Source organism: Athene cunicularia (genome assembly GCF_003259725.1).
Source record: "Athene cunicularia isolate RWA chromosome 1 unlocalized genomic scaffold, athCun1 chr1_part2, whole genome shotgun sequence".
Classification (NCBI taxonomy): domain Eukaryota; kingdom Metazoa; phylum Chordata; class Aves; order Strigiformes; family Strigidae; genus Athene; species Athene cunicularia.
The window spans coordinates 8025129-8045976 of NW_020799092.1; the positions used below are offsets into that span (position 1 = coordinate 8025129).

General features: G+C 39.8%; 1 protein-coding gene and 1 long non-coding RNA gene across 2 annotated transcripts in view; one reads left to right on the plus strand and one right to left on the minus strand.

Moving 5' to 3' along the window:
* LOC113475863 overlaps nt 1-11086 on the plus strand; it is a 17954-nt gene extending 6868 nt beyond the window's left edge. The window contains exon 2 of the long non-coding RNA XR_003397633.1: nt 8307-11086. This is a non-coding gene — a long non-coding RNA (uncharacterized LOC113475863). The remainder of the gene's footprint in view (nt 1-8306) is intronic.
* Nucleotides 11087-15135: 4049 nt separating this feature from the next.
* PDE3A (phosphodiesterase 3A) overlaps nt 15136-20848 on the minus strand; it is a 107775-nt gene continuing 102062 nt past the window's right edge. Inside the window, exons 15-16 of the mRNA XM_026863425.1 lie at nt 19612-19852; nt 15136-16117 (exon numbers count right to left, since the gene is read on the minus strand). Coding sequence (XP_026719226.1) covers nt 15870-16117; nt 19612-19852 — 489 coding nt within the window. The 3' untranslated portion in view covers nt 15136-15869. The remainder of the gene's footprint in view (nt 16118-19611; nt 19853-20848) is intronic.

A 20848-nucleotide genomic window follows, 5' to 3' on the forward strand; every position in this document is an offset into this window, starting at 1 on the left:
CTTTTTGCAAGTTACCTTGTATAATGGAGCCAGAATCTGTCCTAAATGTGGAATATGTTGTCTCCAGAATCTGAACAGCCCAATAAATCTCTGCACCTCCTTCTTATGCCATGGTATAACAAAGAATCTTTTGCCAAACTTTAGGTAGTATTCTCAATGACCACAGTTCGAATGTATGCCTAGGAATTTAACTGTCTGACATGGCTCTTGGACCTTAGTAGGATTAATCTCCCAACCTTTCTGTCTCATATGCGTTAGCAGCACTTCTAATATTTGTTGCAATTCACAATCATTGGTTCCCTGAATCAGGATGTCATAAATATAGTGGATTATTCGCATATGAGAAGGGAGCTGTACCTCATCCAGGAGCTCAGCCTCTATTCTATGGCAAATAGTTGGACTATGCACCCATCCTTGAGGCAACCTGGTAAAGCTGTACTGCCATCCTTGCCATGTAAATGCAAATTCATCACAAAGCTCTTCTGCAATCCAAATCATAAAATATGCATTGGCCAGGTCAATGACAGCATACCATGTGCCAAGATGTCTCTGAACTCTTTCTATTAAAGTGATCCTATCAGGTACAGCTGTCACAAGAGGTGGGGTGCTCTTGTTCAGTTCTCTATAATCCACAGCCATTCTCCAAGATCCATCAGCCTTTTTGACTGGCCACATTGGACTATTCCACATTGTGGTAGTCAGTTTAAAAACACCTGCAGCCAGTGAATCTTTGATTGTTTGGGAAATTTCTTCATGACCACCTGGAGTCCTGTACTGTTTCATGGTTACTACCTTGGTCACAGCTGGGATCTGAAACTGAAGCATCTTTATCTTCCCTACTAAAACTGCTCAGCTGGTGATATAACTCTTTACCCCAAATAGATAACGACCATCAAAAAGATTCATAGTAAATCCCTTCAGAATATCCCAATTACATACTCTGGGATCAGAACAATCATGACTGTATACTGTCATTTTGGAAGATTTCAAATTTTCACATCAATTTGTGTTCGTACTGCTTCAATTTGTTTTCCACCCAGTCCCGTAACAACAACGATTGACCTTTAAATTTCTTTGGATTTCCATAGATCAAGGAGGCCTTCACTCCAGTATCTACTAAAGCCTTTACTATTTGAGAGGACCAGTTTTTCCAGAATATTTGTAGCTCCACATGGGGTCATCAGTGCTCCTGTGCCCAACGTACTGGAGCTTGACCAATATTTCAATATGGATTACAGTACCTACTGTCTCTTGAGGGGTACAGGTCAGAATACTGCTGCCATTCGTGGTTCTTCCCCAGAACCACCAAACTGCCCTGGAGGGCCCACCATGAGCAAAGGTGGGATCCCATTGGGGATGAACAGTTTCTGAACAGTATGCTTGATAATTCTGCACTTTTCTATGGGGTTTCTGTAACCCTCTCTGTTTGTACAGCCTCCATAATTCACTGGTGTCAAGACCATCAATTTTAGCGAGAGGTACGCTATCTTTCAATAAAGCTTTAAACAATTGTCCTCGAGACAGCTGACGTCCGGTATTTTTACCATGTTGGGTGTCCCAGTTCTGTGTATACTCCCAGGGGCCTCGATGACATCAGAATTCTTGTTAGTCCTGCGTGGTGGTTTAAGCCCTGCCAGGACCAGAGACCACGTTGCCATTGCCCCTCCCCCACCCTCAGCCAGTCAGGCTGGAAGTGAGGCACAAACCCTGTGTTAAAACAAGAAGAAATTTAATACAACAGTGTGATAAACAGTCTGAACAACAACAGTAGCAATGATAACAATAAACAGTAATAACAGTAAACAAGACAAAAGATATACAGAGAAATACTGCAAATGGTTAGAGACAGCCCCATGCTCCCCGTCACCAAAGCCACAAAGGAAAAAGCTTCCCACTCTCCCGTGCTGGACCCGACAACAGCATGATATGAATAACCCGGCTGGAGATCCCTTCCCCCTCTCTGCTGGGGACACTTAACCCTATCCTAGCTGAACCAAGACACCCTGACTCTCCTGGGGAGTCCATTCTCCAAGATCACCCAACTGATGCATTTTCTCAAGTACATCTCTAATGGGATTTCCTGTTTCACTCAGTAAGAGTTACAAGAACGTTCTTATAAGCCAGTGAAGCAGTTCTAATGATTGCATTTCTCATAGGCACAGACAATCGAAGTTGCATCAACACATCAACATGGCCTACATGAATGGCCAGTTTCATTCCTTCTTCCTTCAATTGCTGTATACCATCCCACAGAGTATACCATGGCCAGTCCGAACCTGGCCAGGAATTCTCTAGGGGGTATTTTGCCTTGCACCCCACAGTGGCTAAAGCCAAAAGATTAGTACTGTCATCATTAGTTCTAAATGCTTCCTGCACCAGAGGGTCTGAACTCAGAGTTACAAACTTTCTGAAGTCTAAGTTATCCAGGCTAACCCCTGATCATATAAACATACCATCCAAGCAAACAGGGGCTCTCCTGGTCTCTGAACCGTGCAAAATATCACTGATTTCTTGCTGTGTGAAATCTTCCATTGTAGGTCCATTTACTGTGGCTTGCTCTCAGAAAATTCCACCTTCCTCCTGATGACTGGTCTCACACCTGCAGAGTCACCTGAGGCACCAGCCCCATCAGACTCTGCAGAGTACCAAATATCATCATCCGAGTCATCAGGGTTATGGTGTACATCCACCTGTATAAACTCCGAGTGAACCTTCTTATGACTACATTGTCCCTGTCTCTTCCGACATTTACACTGGGCAACTTGTGCTGTATCCTTCTCAGGTACAGTTTGAGAAGTGTCTAGTTTACCAGTAAGGATCTTGTTGAGAGATTCTAATGTCATAATCTGAGCTCGCATACAGGAACATTCAGCCAGTAAGGGATCTTTCTGCTGGTACTGTTTCTTATATGCTGTTAACAGGATCCATCCCTGTCTCCTAAAGTTTACAGCATCCTGTGTCTTACTGAAGACTTTTTGAATATTTTCTAATACATCCCACAGTTCAGCCTCCACCAACTGCTTCTCCCACTGTTCACATGGTCCCCCAAATTTAATCCATTTGAGGGCCAGCAAAATATACACAGGATCTTCCCAACTGGGAGCTTCAGATAGGGCCATCCTCATCGCCAATTTTGTTTTGCCAATTATTAGGCCTAGCATAAAGGACACAGCCAGCATAAAGATGAACCAATAACCAAATTGTATTTGATACAAAAGGGTTAGTACATGGTGAGCACTGGGGGTACAAACAAGTCAGTCAGATTATACATAATTGACATCAATCCCACTGACCCCAATAATGACACCACACAACCAACAACAAGTGGAATAAACGGTGAAATGCAGCTTCCCATAGAAGGGACAGGAGACAACCCAGTCAACAAACCAAACACATAAGACCAAGGAAGCCACATACTGAATCTCTACACAGCCTGCACTTACAAAAGCCAGACCTGACTGGAGCCCAGTCCCAGGGAGGCAGGAGGTCCTTCCCCAACAGGAAACTCTGCAAAATGCATCCACCTCACAGACAGACACTGCCTCTTCCTGCAAGGGGTCCCAGCTTTTATCCCCAAGTGGGACACCTGACCCTTGTTTACTTCATGTGGGACACCTGGGGCTCATTTACCTAATGGCTCTCCCTGCAAGGCCGGCACCACCCTGGAAGGAAGCTTAGAGGTAACTCACCCCCCCTTTGTGAAGGGCTGTGGGAATCACCATATGTCAACCTTAATTTTGGGCTTGGGGCTGAAACCCCAGCATTTCAAATACCACACTTTGCAAAGATCCCAGTGGGCCCTGGGAAAACCAGCTCTGAGGAGGTATAACAAGAAGGATGAATGACACATTCAGTGACATGAAATAGCTCTGCAGGGCAGGAAGCATTGGTACCCACTGGACCTTTGGGGAGAACTTTAATTTAGAAGAACCTAGTAAAAGAAACTGGAATTTGTCCATCCACTTGGGATTAATACCATCAATCTTATTAAAATGACATAGCACTTTCTGTAATGGAGATGTTATTTGAAGTAGGTGTAAACCCAAAGATTTTGGCTAGAAATGTGGACAGAGAAGGTTCTAAGAATTTAACAGAAGAGTTTATTATACAAAAGTTGTTGAATTTGTAGAGTGTGATGCCTTTGTCAAGCACAGTAATAAACAATTACTATGTGTAAAGGATTGTGAAGGGAAGTAATGTACCAGCAACAACAGAAGTCACTGTAAATGAAGCCATCATGCAGATCAAACAGGAACCTTCTGCTTTGCGTTTCCTGGCTGCAGACAAGCAGATGTTGTAGCAACCTTTTATCTCTACCAGAATTCCAAACCATCACAACCATGTCTACCCCATGTTATTTAGTGATTGAAACTAGCAGCCTGGATTGGGTGGTACACAAACCATCAAAACCTTAGGTAAAACTTCAAACTTGCACGTTTTCTCCCATAGTTCATAAATTAATGCAATTTAGTATCACCCCTTGGCTGTGAAGCTGTTCAGCAAAGTAGCTGGCTCTGAGAGTTTCCATTTCAGCATGACAGGTTTTTGGGATCCCAGTGTGGAGTGTTTAAAAACCTCCCTCAGACTGTGTAAGACAGCTACCCCAGAGCTGTAGACCCCATCCGTCAGGGTAGCACCTGGAAGTTTCACATCTGTCAAAGGTGGTTGTTGTTCTACCCCTATCTGAATCACTGACAATATTCAGGGAGCCCATGGTGGCATGAGGGCTAATGTGAATTTCCACAAGATTTTGGTGAGATAATTGAAGAAACATTAAAGAAAGCATTGGTAAACAGAGTGCCAAGAGTTCTCCAAGTTTTCTATTTTTAGTGAAACATTTTAAGTAGTTTTAGGCAAGTGGATTTGTCTGGGCAAGTAATTTGAACACCACCTGGAAAACACAACATTTAATTGAGCCGCTACTGACTGTGCGTCATGTCCTCCTTTATGTTCTAGCAGAACCCCAGGAGAGGCATGCTCATGTGTGGTCTCATTAGCAGATTGACTGCTTCTCTGTGTTTTATTGCTCATCTCTTCCCATGGGAACCTCTTGCTGTTTGAAGGGCTCCAGAGAGTTTGGTGATTTTCAAAGACAAGTGCATTCTTTACCTTGGTAACCCCTACTCTTTGTGATGAGCAGTATTGAAGGAAAAGAGTTTTTCTTTGCTATTCCACTTGCATGCTTCTCTGTGGGCAGCAGTGAATCTCTAATAATCCCATGCTATGGAGTTATTAAGTGTTTGGGACAGACCAGCTGCAGGCTTATAAGCAGCTCCCTTAGAATAGGTATAACCATATTTTACTTTTGTACTGGCAATGATCCTAACTAGTATCTTCCCAATCACCTCCTGGTGCACATTTCCTTATATTTTTGCCATTCATAATTTAAACCAGAGGACAAATAAACTGATGGGACTTCAAAACTGACAGCCAGATATGCAACTGATGCTTTTCCATATTTTGAAATCTGTTCATTTTATGTTAAAGAGGTTTTGAAAACACAGTTGATCCAGATAATTTGTATGCAGCCATTTCAAATGAGTTGGCTGAAGAGCTCTCCAGATCTTTGATGAAAGTATGTAATAAAACTTAAAAAATGGGGAAATTTTTTGACAGCTGTGAGATACTTTTTTTAAAATTATAAACAGTGAGAAAAAAAAATAGCTAGATGTCAATCCTAGCCCACATAATGGACTAGCAAAATCTTTTACTGAAGAATGACAGCATACTTACCAATATAATTGCAAGAAAATTGATTTCACTTACAGATGTCCCACTTCAACAGTTTACTTCTGTGACACTGTTAAGGTAACACATTTCATTTCCTCTGGAAGCATTAGTCACTCTGCATTACTATGGCTGAATAGTGCCATGTAATATAGATATATTACATATGACATTACATATAGACAATCAGTATGGTCCATACTAATCGGATTGAAAAGTACACAGATGATGGATGTTTAAATATTGGTCAACGTTAAAGAAAGATGTTTATAAGGAGGCCTTCCTCAGATTGGTTGAGTCACACAGTATTTAACATGGATTTATTAGTGATCTAAAATAAAGTGCAAAATTCTACTGGTAAAAGTTGTGGGTAATGGGATAACAATAAATGTGAGCATGAGTCACTAACACATGCCAAGCAGGGCTGGCAGATAAAATGGTAATCCAATATATTATACGAGCTTTACTGGATTTCAATCAGAGTTTGAAGAGGCTACAGGTCATTTGTTGTCTGGGTCTTAAACTAAAAGCTAGGCACCGGAAGAAAGTTTGTTCAATAAAGGATAAAGAAACACAGCAAACAGGATACCACAGAATTATATTTATGTTGTACATTTGTCTTCACATTGCAACATCCACATTGTTCATTTTGTGACAAGTATTTCTAATAATTTTGAATACGTATTTACTGTATAATACATTTTACCAAGAGGCACTTCCAGTAATTCTGGCAAAAAGGAGCTTCATTATAGTGTCTAACTTACAAAACAGTAAAAATAAATAATGTTTATCTAAAAGATTTTTTCCTGTACAGAATCTATTTTGTACAAAACATTTATCAACCATTAACTAAATCACTTAACAAATACTTGTGAAGAGAATATATTAAGTATTGCTACATGTATCAAGTGCAAGATACTAGTGAAAGAAAAAGAATTATTCGGTTTATGAAAATCACCTAAAAATACAAGGCCTTGTTCCTGAAGTGTTTAGAAAGGAGAAGCTTGGTTACAACAATATTGACAATATATAAATATAAATTAACGTATGAAGTACTTAGTGAAAAGAACACTGTGTTAAAAACCGGTGTGTACAAATCCTAACAAGATGGCACTTTTCTGCATTGCCACTTTGGCTGGCAGTTTTATTTTAAAATATTGCTTCAAAAGAATTATAAAGGTACACAAAACCCTTTTCAAATACAGCTGTATAAAATTACATCCCCTCACTTTCTCTCACCTTTTGAAGTGAAAAAAAGCAAGGAGGGATTAATTTTGAAGCTCATGGGTGATTTGCGGAAACTTGCTACTAGAGCTGAGTCTGAATGAGCATCATAAAATAATTGTCTAAGGCGCAGTGTCCCAAGGTCCCAGGCCAGGAGTCAAATCTCATAGGATAGGATGTAAGGTGACCAAATTCCTCAGTGTTTTCTGAAGTAAAAAACTCTGGTCGGCCTTTTGTGAATTTGAAAATACAAAATTTGTATGATTTGGCCCCAAAATCTGGTGGGGAGTCAAGTGCTTCAATTATATCAACACACCCAAAACTTTCATTCAGAAAGGGTTTTGACCTTGCTGGATTAATTTATTGATTGCTTTCACGAAAATGGGATTTTTTTTTTTTAATCATATCTTTTATGTGATATACATACTTGCATATTGTTACCCAGATGGCCAAACCATACTGGAAAACAATTATTTTTAAAAGGTACTACTTCCACAGCTGGAGGCAAAGATTACAAAATGTGTTTCTATTGGAAATTGTCCTAGATGTTCTTCTATCAAAAGCACTAAAAAGAAGAAAAACTGCCACCCATCAGTGAAAATGTTAATCTGTTAAATAAACATAACCTACCATATGAATCACATCTTTTTAAAAAGTGAATTTAAATTACTTTTCATCATGCAAATATCTCATGTAGATTACTCAAGAAAAGATGACTTAACTTTAGAAAAGTAATGACCAAATGTATGCTGACATGGTTGAAATATTTAAAATACCATCAACACTACTTAGCAGTTATTAACATTGTCTTTGATCTTTTAGGATACCAGCTGCAGCACTGTATTAAGGTTTACAAATACCTAAAATTTAAAATTTTGCATTCAAATACAGGTTGTCACAATGTGTCAGAATCAGGCAGGAATTATGAAAAGGACGATGGGCTTTCTACCTAAAGTAGTAGGTATGCACATGGCAAACCCTTTTTCTCTCTGATCAGATTACAAACCTTTTTTTTTTTTTTTTTTTTTAATTTTTATGAAAGCAGGGGGAAAAATAACTAGAGTCAGGGGAGAAAAAAACCCCAACAAAACCCAAAAACTTCAATCTCCTTTAAATAAATATTTAAAAGCAAAGGGCAATTGCTAATTCACATTAATTGTTTGTAAGTGTTCACTGTGGTAAAGGAAGACAGCGTTGAAAAACAGAGCATCTAAGCCCACTGCCTTGCAGGCTATCGCTGTGAGCAAACCAGGCGAGGTGGGTATAGGGTTGCATTACATTACTTTAAGGTATTTCTCCAGCTGCTTTGACAACAACCCTCAAAAATTTGACATTTGTTCTTTATCTCCCACCAGTTCCTCCCCCTGCGCCCTGCCATGCTGCCCAGGACCCCACACCATTCGCAGGCCAAGGGTGCAAGACCAGCTCTCTTGGTGAGCCCAAGGAAATGCAATTTAATACATTCCTGCCTCACCAGGGCCACAACACATGATGTGTTTTGCTTATTTGATATGACTTCTATGGTTTTTGAATTAGGACAAGAGAATTCAATCATAAAGTGATACATGGTCTGCAGCTGTCACAAAGGCCTCTATACCCGCTCTTATGCTTCCACATAGACAGAAATCAAATATTTGGGTTTCCCCATCGAATTCACTGCTGGGATACACCACTTTCCATGCCTGTAGATTTCAGTGGAGCTCCTTGGTGCACACAGACTCTGTATGCCATCACAGCAGAACAAGTCTCACCTGCTGTCCCATTTTCACACCTTGGACATACCACAAGCATGGCTTTGGAAGTAAGAAACAACTGGCATGGACTAGCTACCCGAAGAGCTCAACTGAAATACATATTATAATTTTTTTTCCTCCTCTAGCACCAATAAAAGTTTTCTTTAATGAGGGAGAATTAAACTCCTTCAGTCAAAAATTCTTCCTGGTTTACTATATCCCTCAGCATGACAGACCATGGTCAAGGCCAGTTGGTTTTACCTGAATTCATTACCTTCCAAAAAAATTAGTTTTACATGTGCAGGGAAATTTTTGCATAAACTTCAAGTGACATTGGCAAGCTTTCAAACTGCACATGCTTATTGTTGTTGCAGTTTTATCAAAGAAATATTGTTAATTAGCTCAAGCTTTTGCTCCATTTTGTCATTGTGTAAATAGACTCTCCAGAAATACACATTCACTTTCTGCCTGAAGGCCCCTGAGGAGCTTGTATCATCCTAAGAATTCAGGTGGGTGCTGATGAAGGTGACATCTGCATCCAAAAAAGGAGGCATGATGTATTTTTCAAGAGAACATCTGCCTGCCAGGAGAGTCCCACTAATGGCCTCTGAATAAATCATAATTTGGATGTAAATGGAGGATAACTCTTGTGCTGCTCCCTCCAATACTGGGATTCAATAACTACCATATCAGGGCCTAAAAACGTGCTTTGATTTACCTTCAGAGGAATGTTGTTTTGTTAAAATTGAAGTGATGAAATCCAAAGAAAGATTTATCATACTAAATTGCTCTCAAAAGTATGGGTGTTATTTTGCTCTAATTCAAAGTTTGCCTCCAGTAATCAGTATTTTTTGCTAGATCTTCCAATGATTGCTTAAGACAACTGCCACCTAATTTCAATTACTCCTCCATCTGTTCAAAAACACAACATTTTTTTTTTCAGGAGGCCGATACACTCTTTATTTGTTGATTCACCTAAAAATATATATAAAAAAAAGATTTCCTCACCCTAGTTAATGGGAACAATTATCTTCCCTTTAATGTTGCCACCATTTTGACTAAAGCTGCACCATCAAACAGTAATTAAACTCCCAGAAACTTCATGGTTACTTAATTCCAGTGAGATTACATTTGATGTTGAAAGAAAAGGAAAATTGAGTGTGTTGCATAATGTCTGTTTCATACTGGACTACAATTTCCTTTTCTCTTTCCTACAAATTACCAGTTTGACTTTCTCCCTGTATGTCTACAACCCCCTCAACTCAAGAATTAATTACACCAGCGCTGTGCTGACAGCTGAGGAATACCCAAATTCTCAGGCCAACATCCAGGCCCGAGACTGAGAAGTGCAAGCAACCCTCTGTACCTGCCTCCCAGCTGTGGTGCCTGCAGCAGACCTGGAAGAGGCATGGTCTCCACTCTGGGCATGTGCCTTGATCTAATCTGCCCATGAGGCCATGGGACACCCAAGAAATTCTCATTCTCATCCTTAAATTGAAACCTTTCTTCATTAAACACATCATGCTGAAACATCTCAACTATAACCGTACTTGCAAAAATAATAGCAAATATTATGTGTTTATGTATTAAAGGTTTTCCAACAGTCAAAAACTTATTTCAGAGGAAAAAAAAAAGCCACAGACTACCACTGCTGCCCTCCCAACCTACTGAACACTATGTCCATCAGATAGCTCAGCTCTAGAATGAACCACAGCACATCTATGTTGCCTCTCCCACACTTGAATCAGCTCGTGCATCTCCCTGGGGTATTTGCTGGTCAGGTGCCTTGTGCCTTCTCTGGATGGCAGCCCTGGGCACAGCTGGGCTTCCTGGGCTCGTGCTGACTGGCACATCTGGCTGTGCCTATGGAAAGATAGTGAGAGGGCAGACTCAAACCTGCAACCATGTTCAGCAGCAGCAAAGCCCTCACCATCACCAGAGCACACTGTGACAGATAATTAATGAGACTTTGCACAAGTAGTCAGTAACAGCTGGGACCAACCGCAAACCTTTTGCTGCATTATACTTTCGGGCAAATTTTTCAAACGTGTCTAACAGTCATTTTGAAAACTGCCAAAATTCTCTAAGATCCCAAGTCCCACTAAAAGCTGGTCAGGCTCAGGCTGCTGAGTACCCAAACTGATCGCTACCCCACACCTACTCAGCTCACAGTGGGCACGGCACTGTGCCCAAACTGGGGCACAGGCTGGGCAGACCTCATGGTACCATAGACACAATGGAAAGATACTTGGCTTCTCCACACCGTATTCTACTTTCTGGGGCATTTCCAAAGGAAGAAAGAAAGATGGGGCCAGAATTTCAGAAAACTTTTTGTATCTAAAAATCAGTCAGAGATTTAGGAGAACTTTCTAACGGAAAATTAATGTCCAGCACAGAAAATACAGAATTTGCATAGATGCCAAATGGTAGCTTTAGAAGCATCCATCTGAACATTTGCAGAGTTAACTTCCTTCCAAATTCAGACCATCAGGATCTTAAGAATTTCTAACAGTAGTACACTAAGCATAAAAGTATCAAATGCATCCACGTGAAAGGTCCTGAGCAATTGCAATCTTGGATTTTAACTTGATGAGGATGCAGAGACATGTTCACAGGAAAAACCATCCTTGCATGGTTAAGAAATTCTCAAATTCCATCTGCCCTGAGAACCATTTACTGCCAGAATGTGACCATCATTCGCTATGAGAGCCAGCACCCTCCACAAGGTGACAGGGGAGGCCATTGGCGACACACAGCCATTTCCTCAGCTTTCTGTAGAGGGTTTCACTCACAGAGGAAGTGAGTTCAAAATAACTGCCAAGAGCACAGTAGAATCCCTTTTTCCTAGTAGATTCTTGCAACCCACTTCTGATGCATGGATTGCAACACTGCATCAAACACTATCTTTCTATTGGAGGAGGAAGATGATTTTCAGAGATGCCCTGTACATTAGCTCAAAACAAATCAAGAAACACCAAGGTTCCCTCAAGAATTAAATAGTAAACTATGGCCCTTTGAACATGGTGGAAATTATCACTTCTAGACACGGGTATTTTTGGATTCTTGGAAACTAAAGTCTCGGACTCCTCCTAAAATAAACAGTTTGGGGCTTTCACACTCTCTACTTCCCTGTGTTCCTTCTGCAATGCAAGCATAATGAGAGAAGGTATATTCCATGGTAAACAGCATGTGACTATCAAGCAAACTGGGAATGTGGGGACAAAAGGGTTTATATGTGATTGCTACATGATGGACAGAGTGCTTTTCTCACTATAGTGGGTGGTGTAAGCACTGCAAAAAGGCCCCTATTTAAGGGAACAGCAAATTTCTAATCTAGAAGGGAACAGGATCAGTCACCAAGTGTAATTACAGTGGAGAAAACAAAATATCCAACTGGAAAAAATAGTCCAATCTTTCTCTTCTTGCTTTTAAAGAACTGAAAACTAAAATACATAGTATTTTGTTACTGAAAACTACTGATTAAATCGGGCTTGATTTCTCTAGTATCAAACAAATCTGTTTGCATACTGTATATACCAGAAACCCATAGCAACACTGTAAACTTCCCACCTGAAATCTGAGCACTTTGCTGATAGAATACAACTATTCTTCTTTTCTTTTTTCCCCCAAAATATTGCACAGGCTGTCATTTATTTGGGGTTTGCGACACCAAAGCACTGCACAAAGTGAAAAACCATCAAATTTTCACCTCAAAAAGGTCACTGCAACTACAGGTCAAAAGTTTTGCCTCCTTTGGACTAGAAATTTTATAAAACGCCCCTAAAAATTACCTGCTTCATTATCTACTAAAAAATCTTCAAAGCAAAAAAAATGGTATTCACATGTTTGACATAAAATCTCTTCTGTGTTATACTTAAGCCAATCTGACAAATTTCCTGTTCATTGCCTGCCAGAAATGCACTGCAAAGCTTGAAAATCAGATTCATAAGGAGTGGACACCTGCAGAAATGGGGTTCATTAGTATCTATTTGGAGTGAAAAAAAAGTCACCTCTTGCCAAGTTAATCACTCCCAGCTACTTTAACTTCTTCACTGGTATTCCTTCCAGTTTGGATAAAATCAACAACCATTCTGATTTTAAGCCTGTCAGCAATTCCTTCACTGTAGAAGACCTGAGTTAATAAACTGTACCCACAAACAGGCTTGTGTAGCAATGTAGAAACAATCTGTGACAGCTGCACTGGCAATACAGAAAGAAATCTTAACAAATTAGAAGGTGACATTGATTTTATCTAATGGCAACCAAAAATGATGACTAGAAAGAATATAGCAATCCCATTTCAGCACATTTTTAGTATAATTTTTCTTAGCTCAACCCTCTGTATGCCTGCTTAGAGGAGTACGTGGAACTCCACTTGCATGATTTTGCTTCATTCTTGAATGCTTCTTTGTAATTTTACCAACTGGACATCCACTAACACTTTCTTCAATACTTTTTTTTTCTTCTTCTAGCAAAGGCAATATAAAAATCAAGAAAAAAATCCCAGTCCCAGTGATCATTCACTGAAAATGAAGAAAAAAGTGCTTGGAGATGTGACATTTTAAAGCATCTCTGTAAGTTTAATTTTAAAGGACAGAATGAGGCATATTCAATTCTTCTCATACTATAAATTATGCATACGACTTGTACAAGAAACCCCCAAGTAAAATAGTTAATCAAAGTGACTGAAGAGGTGTAAAAACAGTGCAAGTTGGAATTGGTGGAGACTTGCTGAGATCTTGGAGACATCTTTCTTTTGAATGAATTCTGCTATATCCTTTCCCTTTAAAATATCAGTGCAATTTGGATCTTTGTTTTTATGATTTCATTGAAAAACAGTTACTAAATATTTCTGCTGATAAGAGCATTCAGAGCCATGTTCTAGAGACACTGTCAAAAGGCAAATGCCTTCTCTACTGGTAAGAGTAGGATGGGACAGTATCAGGCAAATGCAACCTGTAAGAAATCAAAATCCTGTTTTCAGCAAAAACTTGCTCTAACGGAAATGCAAAGCAAAAAGAAACTCTGAAGTGATAACACACATGGTGACTGGCTTTGACAAAGAATGTTTTCCAGCATTTTTGGGAAGGTATCAATAGGATTATGAAATATGGTGAATGCATAATAATAGCAAAAAGTGATGGATGCAATGTCAGAAATTTAATATAGAAAGGACTTCTACAAAATCTTCCTTTCACAAGCATTCTTACACAGGCAAACCTCTTCTTGGCAAGGGGCTGCAGGATCAAAATATTAAAAGCAAATGTAGTCAAATGATTTTTGAGAGATACTCAACTTTATAATTCTTTTTGTGGGAACAAAACTCTAAATTGTGTGGTACTGGTTGGTACTGCCAGTCCCAGAGAACATTAATATTTTAAAGCCTTGATCCTGTAGACCACTGGCTTCCCAGAAGGGTCTATACAAATTACTCAAGACTTTATATAAGTTTGGAAATGGCTACACTGTATAAAAATGTTTTTGTATTTATTTTTTAAAAAATTACCTTTACAAAAAACCTTTTCCTTTTTTTCTTTTTCTTTCTTTTCTTAAAGATATCATTATCTACAGGAACCCATAAAATTTTTTCCATATTTACATTTAGATAACTAATCATTAACAAATATAATATTGTGAAATAAAATATTGAAAGTGAATATCCAACCTTTTAAATAGACATTTGGCTCACAGCATAAACAACAGAGAAAACAAATAAACAGAAACAAACAAACGAAAAAATCTGCTCTTCTCACAGGCCCGATCTTTTCCTTTCTCTTAAAAAAAAAAAAAAAAAAAAAAAAAAAAAAAAAAAAAAAAAAAAAAAAAAAGGTGGAATCCAACAATCCAACAACAACAAAAAAATTGGTGGAATCCCACAATCCAACATGCTGCTTCTCAGCATAATGCCAGGAACAAACTGCTTCCATCCAGCACCTCACACTGAAAAATCCAAGTTCTCTGAAGCTCACGCGAGTGGTTGCTGAGACATGTGAGTGTCCAGCCAATGCAGGACTGGCACGTGTTCCCCACGCCTCTCCTAACGCATCATTTGCCTTTTATTCTTAGGAAGGGCATGGCCCCCACACTCCCCTTCTTTTGCTCTCCAGAGACGTAGTTTAGCTATGTTCTTAAATGATATATTTGGCCACGGATGCACAAAGGTGTAAGGTTAGGGTAGGAAGATGACAGCTTGCCTCTAGTTTCTGAGAATGTATGCACATTTGCTCCGCTCTCTCCTGCCCAAACACACCCCCTGCCCCACGGAGCCTTTCGCCCGCTCAGAAGTGTACAGAGGGCCACGTCCTCTCAAGGGGAACAGACAGCGCGCCTCACAGACCCTTGGAAACCCCTTTGGAAAATAAAGTTCCTGGCACACCCCTTTCGCCAGCAACCTGGGAAGTGCCGAGGAAGAGGAGGAGGAGCCCGCAGAGCCGGGTGGGGCCAGGCCGAAAGGCTGCTGCTGCCTGCAGCCAGAGTGCCAACTGCGACCTGGCACCTGGAGGGCTATGGGGAACGCAAAGATCCTCAGAATTAGCTCCGGTTCCCTTGTGGGTACAAATTCTCTAAAATTCAGGGCTTCTGTTTGTTGTGTATTGGGCCCTGTGCTACAGCCAGTGTAGTAAGAACTCAAACTACGCTATATTACCTTACATCCACTTACACTTGCAAACAAGCCCCCTCACGCACACATGTATGTTGGCAGGATGTATCAGCATTCATATAAAGCTTTGGAACTTTTATCCCTCAGCATTAAGAGCAAAAGCTACTTAACTGGTACCTTACTGTTAACTGCAAATGTGCTTTAGAAGCAGCATTTCCTTAGATAACTTTCTTCTGTAAATATCACAGTGACCATAATATATCATTAAATGTCTTTTGCTGAAGTGAGCAGCCAATAACCCCGGCTATATATATATATATCTATCTATATCTATATTTATATAATTCCACCCACTCTCAAATCTCTTTAAAGAAAGTCTGTAAAAGCCGGTGTTGCAGTGTGAAAGCTTCCTTGAGCATAGAAGTTTAAACAATGTACCTCGCCATATAAAGGAAAGAGAAACAAATTAAACATCTGTAGGCGCATTATCCCATACTTCTACAGTGTTGTGTCTAAATGCTGTGCTGGCTTGAGAAGGAGTCTGTGCACAAGTCAAACTGTCTTAAATACTGCTGTAAATATTGTCATTGGTTTGGTTCTACAGTTGTGTTCTCCTCTTCACCCCTCTTGGGCTTCCCTTTCTCCTCCTCCTCTTCCCTGATGGCCTGGATTTGTTCTGAAGATTGGTGCAGTGTGGATTGCTCCACGCCTTGCTTCTCTGTCCCAGCTAACCTCTCTTCATCCTCAATTACTTTCTTCCACATTTTATGGTTCTGAAGCAGGTGCTGAGTGATCTGACAGTAGATTTTCCTCCTCTTGAACTTCTTCTTTCCTGTAAAATACCATGACATTAACATACTGTCTTCTGTGAGAGAAGGAGTAAAAGGGATTCGAAAATGTAGGAAGCGTACAGGGTGTACTATAACATACAGAAACTGCACCAGCAGATTTTTAAAACCACAAACTTAAACATAAAATTCAGAAAGCTATACCTCTCCAGACCTCCAGGAAAGCAAAGTGGTTTCCTGCAGTTTGAGCCCCAGCTTCTTCCTATCACAGGTCACATGCTGTCCCTGACTGTGCAGTTCACAGAGATATCTACTGCGTGAATGATTATGCATAAAACATGTTGCTAAGCTGTTTCTACTCATTTTTTTGTATCACATACTTGAAGACTCTGATCAACCTATTCCATAACACACATTAAATTCTATGCACCACCCCCACTGGACCCCTGCTGATTGCCCTAGAAAAAAAAAAATCCTGATTTTGCTTTCTCTACATTTTACCTCTGATCTGAGCTGCAGAAGGATAATGAATGAGCAAACATTAATAATCAAAGGAGGAAACCCTTTTTCCTACGTTCCCTTTTCAAAGTCAGAGATTTACCACTCCACCATTGCAGTGGAGATGACCTTAAAGCCTTTGCACAACATTGCTTTGACAGTGGAGTTTAACCACGGAAGAAGCAGTCATATAGCCAAATATGATCAGGGAACTTACTTCTCTTTGGGTTTGAAGCATCAGTCCCCTGCTTTTAACCTATAAAATGGTTTTGCCACTGGTAGTTCTCATGGCTTCTGACACAGCTGCACTACAAGTGTTTTGTTGTCTGTTCTTTTCTGCATCAGTATAGTCTGTCCAACACAGATTGTCAACTTCTGAACAGTACAAAGCTTGAAAATTTTCTCTGGTCATTAACTGTGGCAATAGCAGTCACAGAACTGAAATAACAACTCCTCCAAAGACAACTGCTGATTTATTTGTAAAGAAGGTGACGTAGAGGAATGTTTTGTACCAAATAAATTTGCGTGGATTAGTATTTGCAGGTTGCCTAAAGTATGCCTGTGTCAGGATCCAAAACGTTTAGCCCTTGAAGCTTTTGAACTGGAAACAAAGAACTTTTCACTGAGCACAGACCAAATCCAACTCAATCCTTCATTAGAAAGCCCTTGGTTCCCTGTAGGAAACCTTCAGGTTTAGCACTAATAAGAAGCCTCTACCCTGCCAATGCTGCAGCAGTACATTCTCTCCTGTGTTTCCCAGGTGACCCCGCATCTTGCTGCTCTCTGCAAACACCAGTGAGCACTTGCTGTGGTGTGAAAATCTGTCTGAATCACTAAAGACTGAGCGTGTTTAATTCCTACACTTGCATCAGAATCTGGGGGGAATTACATGCTCCTGTATAATAACAAAAATTATTTTAACCTACCTTAAGGTTTTAGAACTTTTAAATTTATCTCAATTGCTATAGTGAATTATCAGGCCCTATGTGAAGTGTTTTCTGCTGCAATTACATTTCTACCTGCCTAAAAGGCATTTTCATCAAGAAAAAGATCTTCACCAACATCTTACAACTATCTATGCATCTTACATCTCAACCTCTTATTTTGTTTCACTGAGAAAGTTTAGAACATCCAAAATTTTGTGATCACAGGTATAAATTTCTAACACCCTGTAAAAGACCCCTGTATTGACACAAAAGATGCTGTAGAATCCTGATTCAAATCCACACAGTCACAGAGAATTTAGGGAACAAGAAGAAAGCAGTTCGTAACATGTTGGTATGACTGAGAAGATGAGCACCCCACATTTGGCAAGAAGGAAGTACAGATAAATTGTTTGGATATTTTGAAACTTCTGAAACATTCATTTTTAAGGTTCTGAAAAAGATCAACAACCTAAAAGCACCAGGTTGGATAGTGAAGTACTGTCATGGAGTTGAATGTGAAAAAGAAAACAGACAAGGAAAAAAAAAGGTCTGTTTTCAATGTAACAAGGGTTAATAATGGTCTGTTTTTTCACATCATTGTTGGACTTGGCTAGCAGTGATACAGAACATAAATGAATACGGAAATGAGGTGAAAGGAAACTCAGGATTTCAAAGTAAGTTTAGACACTCAATGGATAAATGAGAACATACTTCATCTTACTTTTTAATACAGCAATATTAGTTTCAGGCTTTGGCATCTATGTTGGTTACCAGTCACATAATGCTTTTCCCCGTGGTAGGCAATTCCATAAATGCTAGTCTGCCACAGAAACATATGGCTCTGCCTGCTATTACAGAGCAGATAGATCATAAACCTCTGTGTGCTGTATTACTTAATGTTTGCTGTTCTTAGCAACGTTTTTTATGCATGTGAACCTGCTAAACTTAAAATATGCACAAGTATGTGTGTGAACAACCACAGTGATTTCTTAATACAAACCATATACCCCTGGATCTTATAAGAGATAAAAGTTCAGTTCTACACATCAGGAGACATAGATTTTAGGCCCACATCCTTATGTGACTAATTGTAATCATCACATCTTTATGCTTCTCAGCTTCTCCAACAGAAGAGAGGGATGATATTCAGTAGGACATGAAAGTGTGTGTGACAGAAAAAGTGAGGCTGTTAAGAGAAGAAGCTGTGTATCAGTATCTCATTAGTGCACTTAAGGCTGGTGCTTTCTAGAAGGATTACATATAGGGGAGGGAGAAAAGATGACCTGGAGGAAGGAAATAAAAGAACAGTAGTAGGAAATCCAGAGGGAGGAGGAACACGAGAAAAACATGATGCCTGCAGTGTTAAACTGGTAAAAAAACCCAGGCCTATAGTTGTATCCTTTTGTCTTAAAAAAAAAGAGTTCTTGAGATCTCCTTTCAAGGTAAAATGTTTTCCTCTCAGCATGACAAATGTCAGTACTGTTGCCCTTCTGGAGAAGAGGCAAGAGACTATCAGGTTTAATTACTGATTAGCCAGAAGAGGCAAGTGACACAGCTGCACACAACACAGCAATGCTCAGTGCCAATTCTCTCCCCACTCTTCTCCATCCATTACCTTGAAGTGATCTGCATTAAAGTACTTCCATTGCTAAAAACTCTTTTACTGCATCAGCATCTCAGAGCCTCATTCTATTATTCCTGTATATCATGCTAACTCATGGAAATGACAACTGCTTTCCTCGAAAAATCTTCTCCCAACCATCCCTTCTTCAACTGAAATTACTACAGTCTACAAAAATCAGTGCTGAAATAGTCTAAAAAGCCCTCATGCACAGATGGATGATCCACCACCAGATACCTCAACTGAAGGTCGAAAAGAGTAGTAGATATGAACAGCAATGTGTATCAGCCCTGAAACCATAGAGTGTCTCTTTTACCTACATAACTGGCTACATGCCAGCCTCACCAAGGACAGCACTAAATCACTGTAACTCTGGAGAGGCCCATGTTGAACCTGACCAGCTCACAGTCTCTATACTTTTACAGTATGGCCGCTTAGCTTTTGGTCATAATATGGAACTTGCTCTGTTGAAAAATATGTGTGAACAACTCACTGGATTCAGCATTTTCACAAGTTTCCATTTCTGCTGCTTCTTCCTCTTCCTGCTCATCAGTGTCTCCTGATTCATCACTATCTTCTATCCATTTTCCCGGCATCAGCCCCGCTGAGTCATAGGAGTTACATAGTGGTCCCACAATGTGAGTGATGAAAGATTCCTGAAGGTGTGCCAGCTGAGGAGCAGAGCGATCCATGAAAGGACTGATTGGCAAACCCAGGCTAGCCTCTTCATCACCCTGGAGATGAAAAATAGCTGTAATTTCTCTGAAGTAAATGAAACAAACCCATGTCACAAAAAAGGAGTAATGCACATCAAAACAATTAAAAATGATGAAAGAAAAATAATTCATCTCTAATGCCATTTTCATAGCACGCCAGCACATTACTACAGTGCCATCACATCAAATGGTTAATCAAAGATACAGCTGTTTTCTTGTAAGAAGACCCACTATCAATAATGTGAATTTAACAAGGATGTTAGTTGATGGACTGTGCAAAATGAAGCCCACTGCCCTTTGTCCTGTACTTTACACTGTGGGTGTGAAAATATGAACGTTCTTGTTTTCTATCTTTCTTCACATTATTTTCAAAAAATACCTTCTGATTTTGTGATTGTTAGCTCACAACAACCTTGTAGTCAGCCACCTGTTTGCAGGGAACAAGGCTGAACTTCTACAGGCAAGGGCTACCTCATTGAACTAGTTTTCTTATTAATTTTGTCCTTACTATACATAACATGAAGAGGTCCTCTTGGATTTGGGTCATAAGTACTTGTTTCCTGGGATTATTAGAATGATCCCTATGAAAGCAGGAGTTACTCAGAAGCAGTAATCTTTCTCATAAAGCTTTTTGCTAGATTTTCTTGGGGAGAGAGGGTAGAGGGGAGTGATAGGAAGACTTTTTTCTCCCTCCTCTTATGATGTAAAAGAAAGTAAAACTCTAGCAGAACCAAGTCTGATATACTCATTCATCCCTATCACAGCACAGCTTCTGGTGATATCAGTGAGTTTTCAGCTGAGTAGACATGTCAAGACTGGATGCTACCTCCCTAAGAAAAAAAATCTCATCCCCTTAATCAAGCCTGATATGCAAATTCATGTTTTAATACAATACAGAGATCTATACTTGAGAATATAGATTAGAATTTGGAGAGCTATTTTCAGTTTACATTACCCTACAGATTGCCTGAGTTTACCTCCTTGTAACCTAAATTTTCCACAAGTCACAGACAA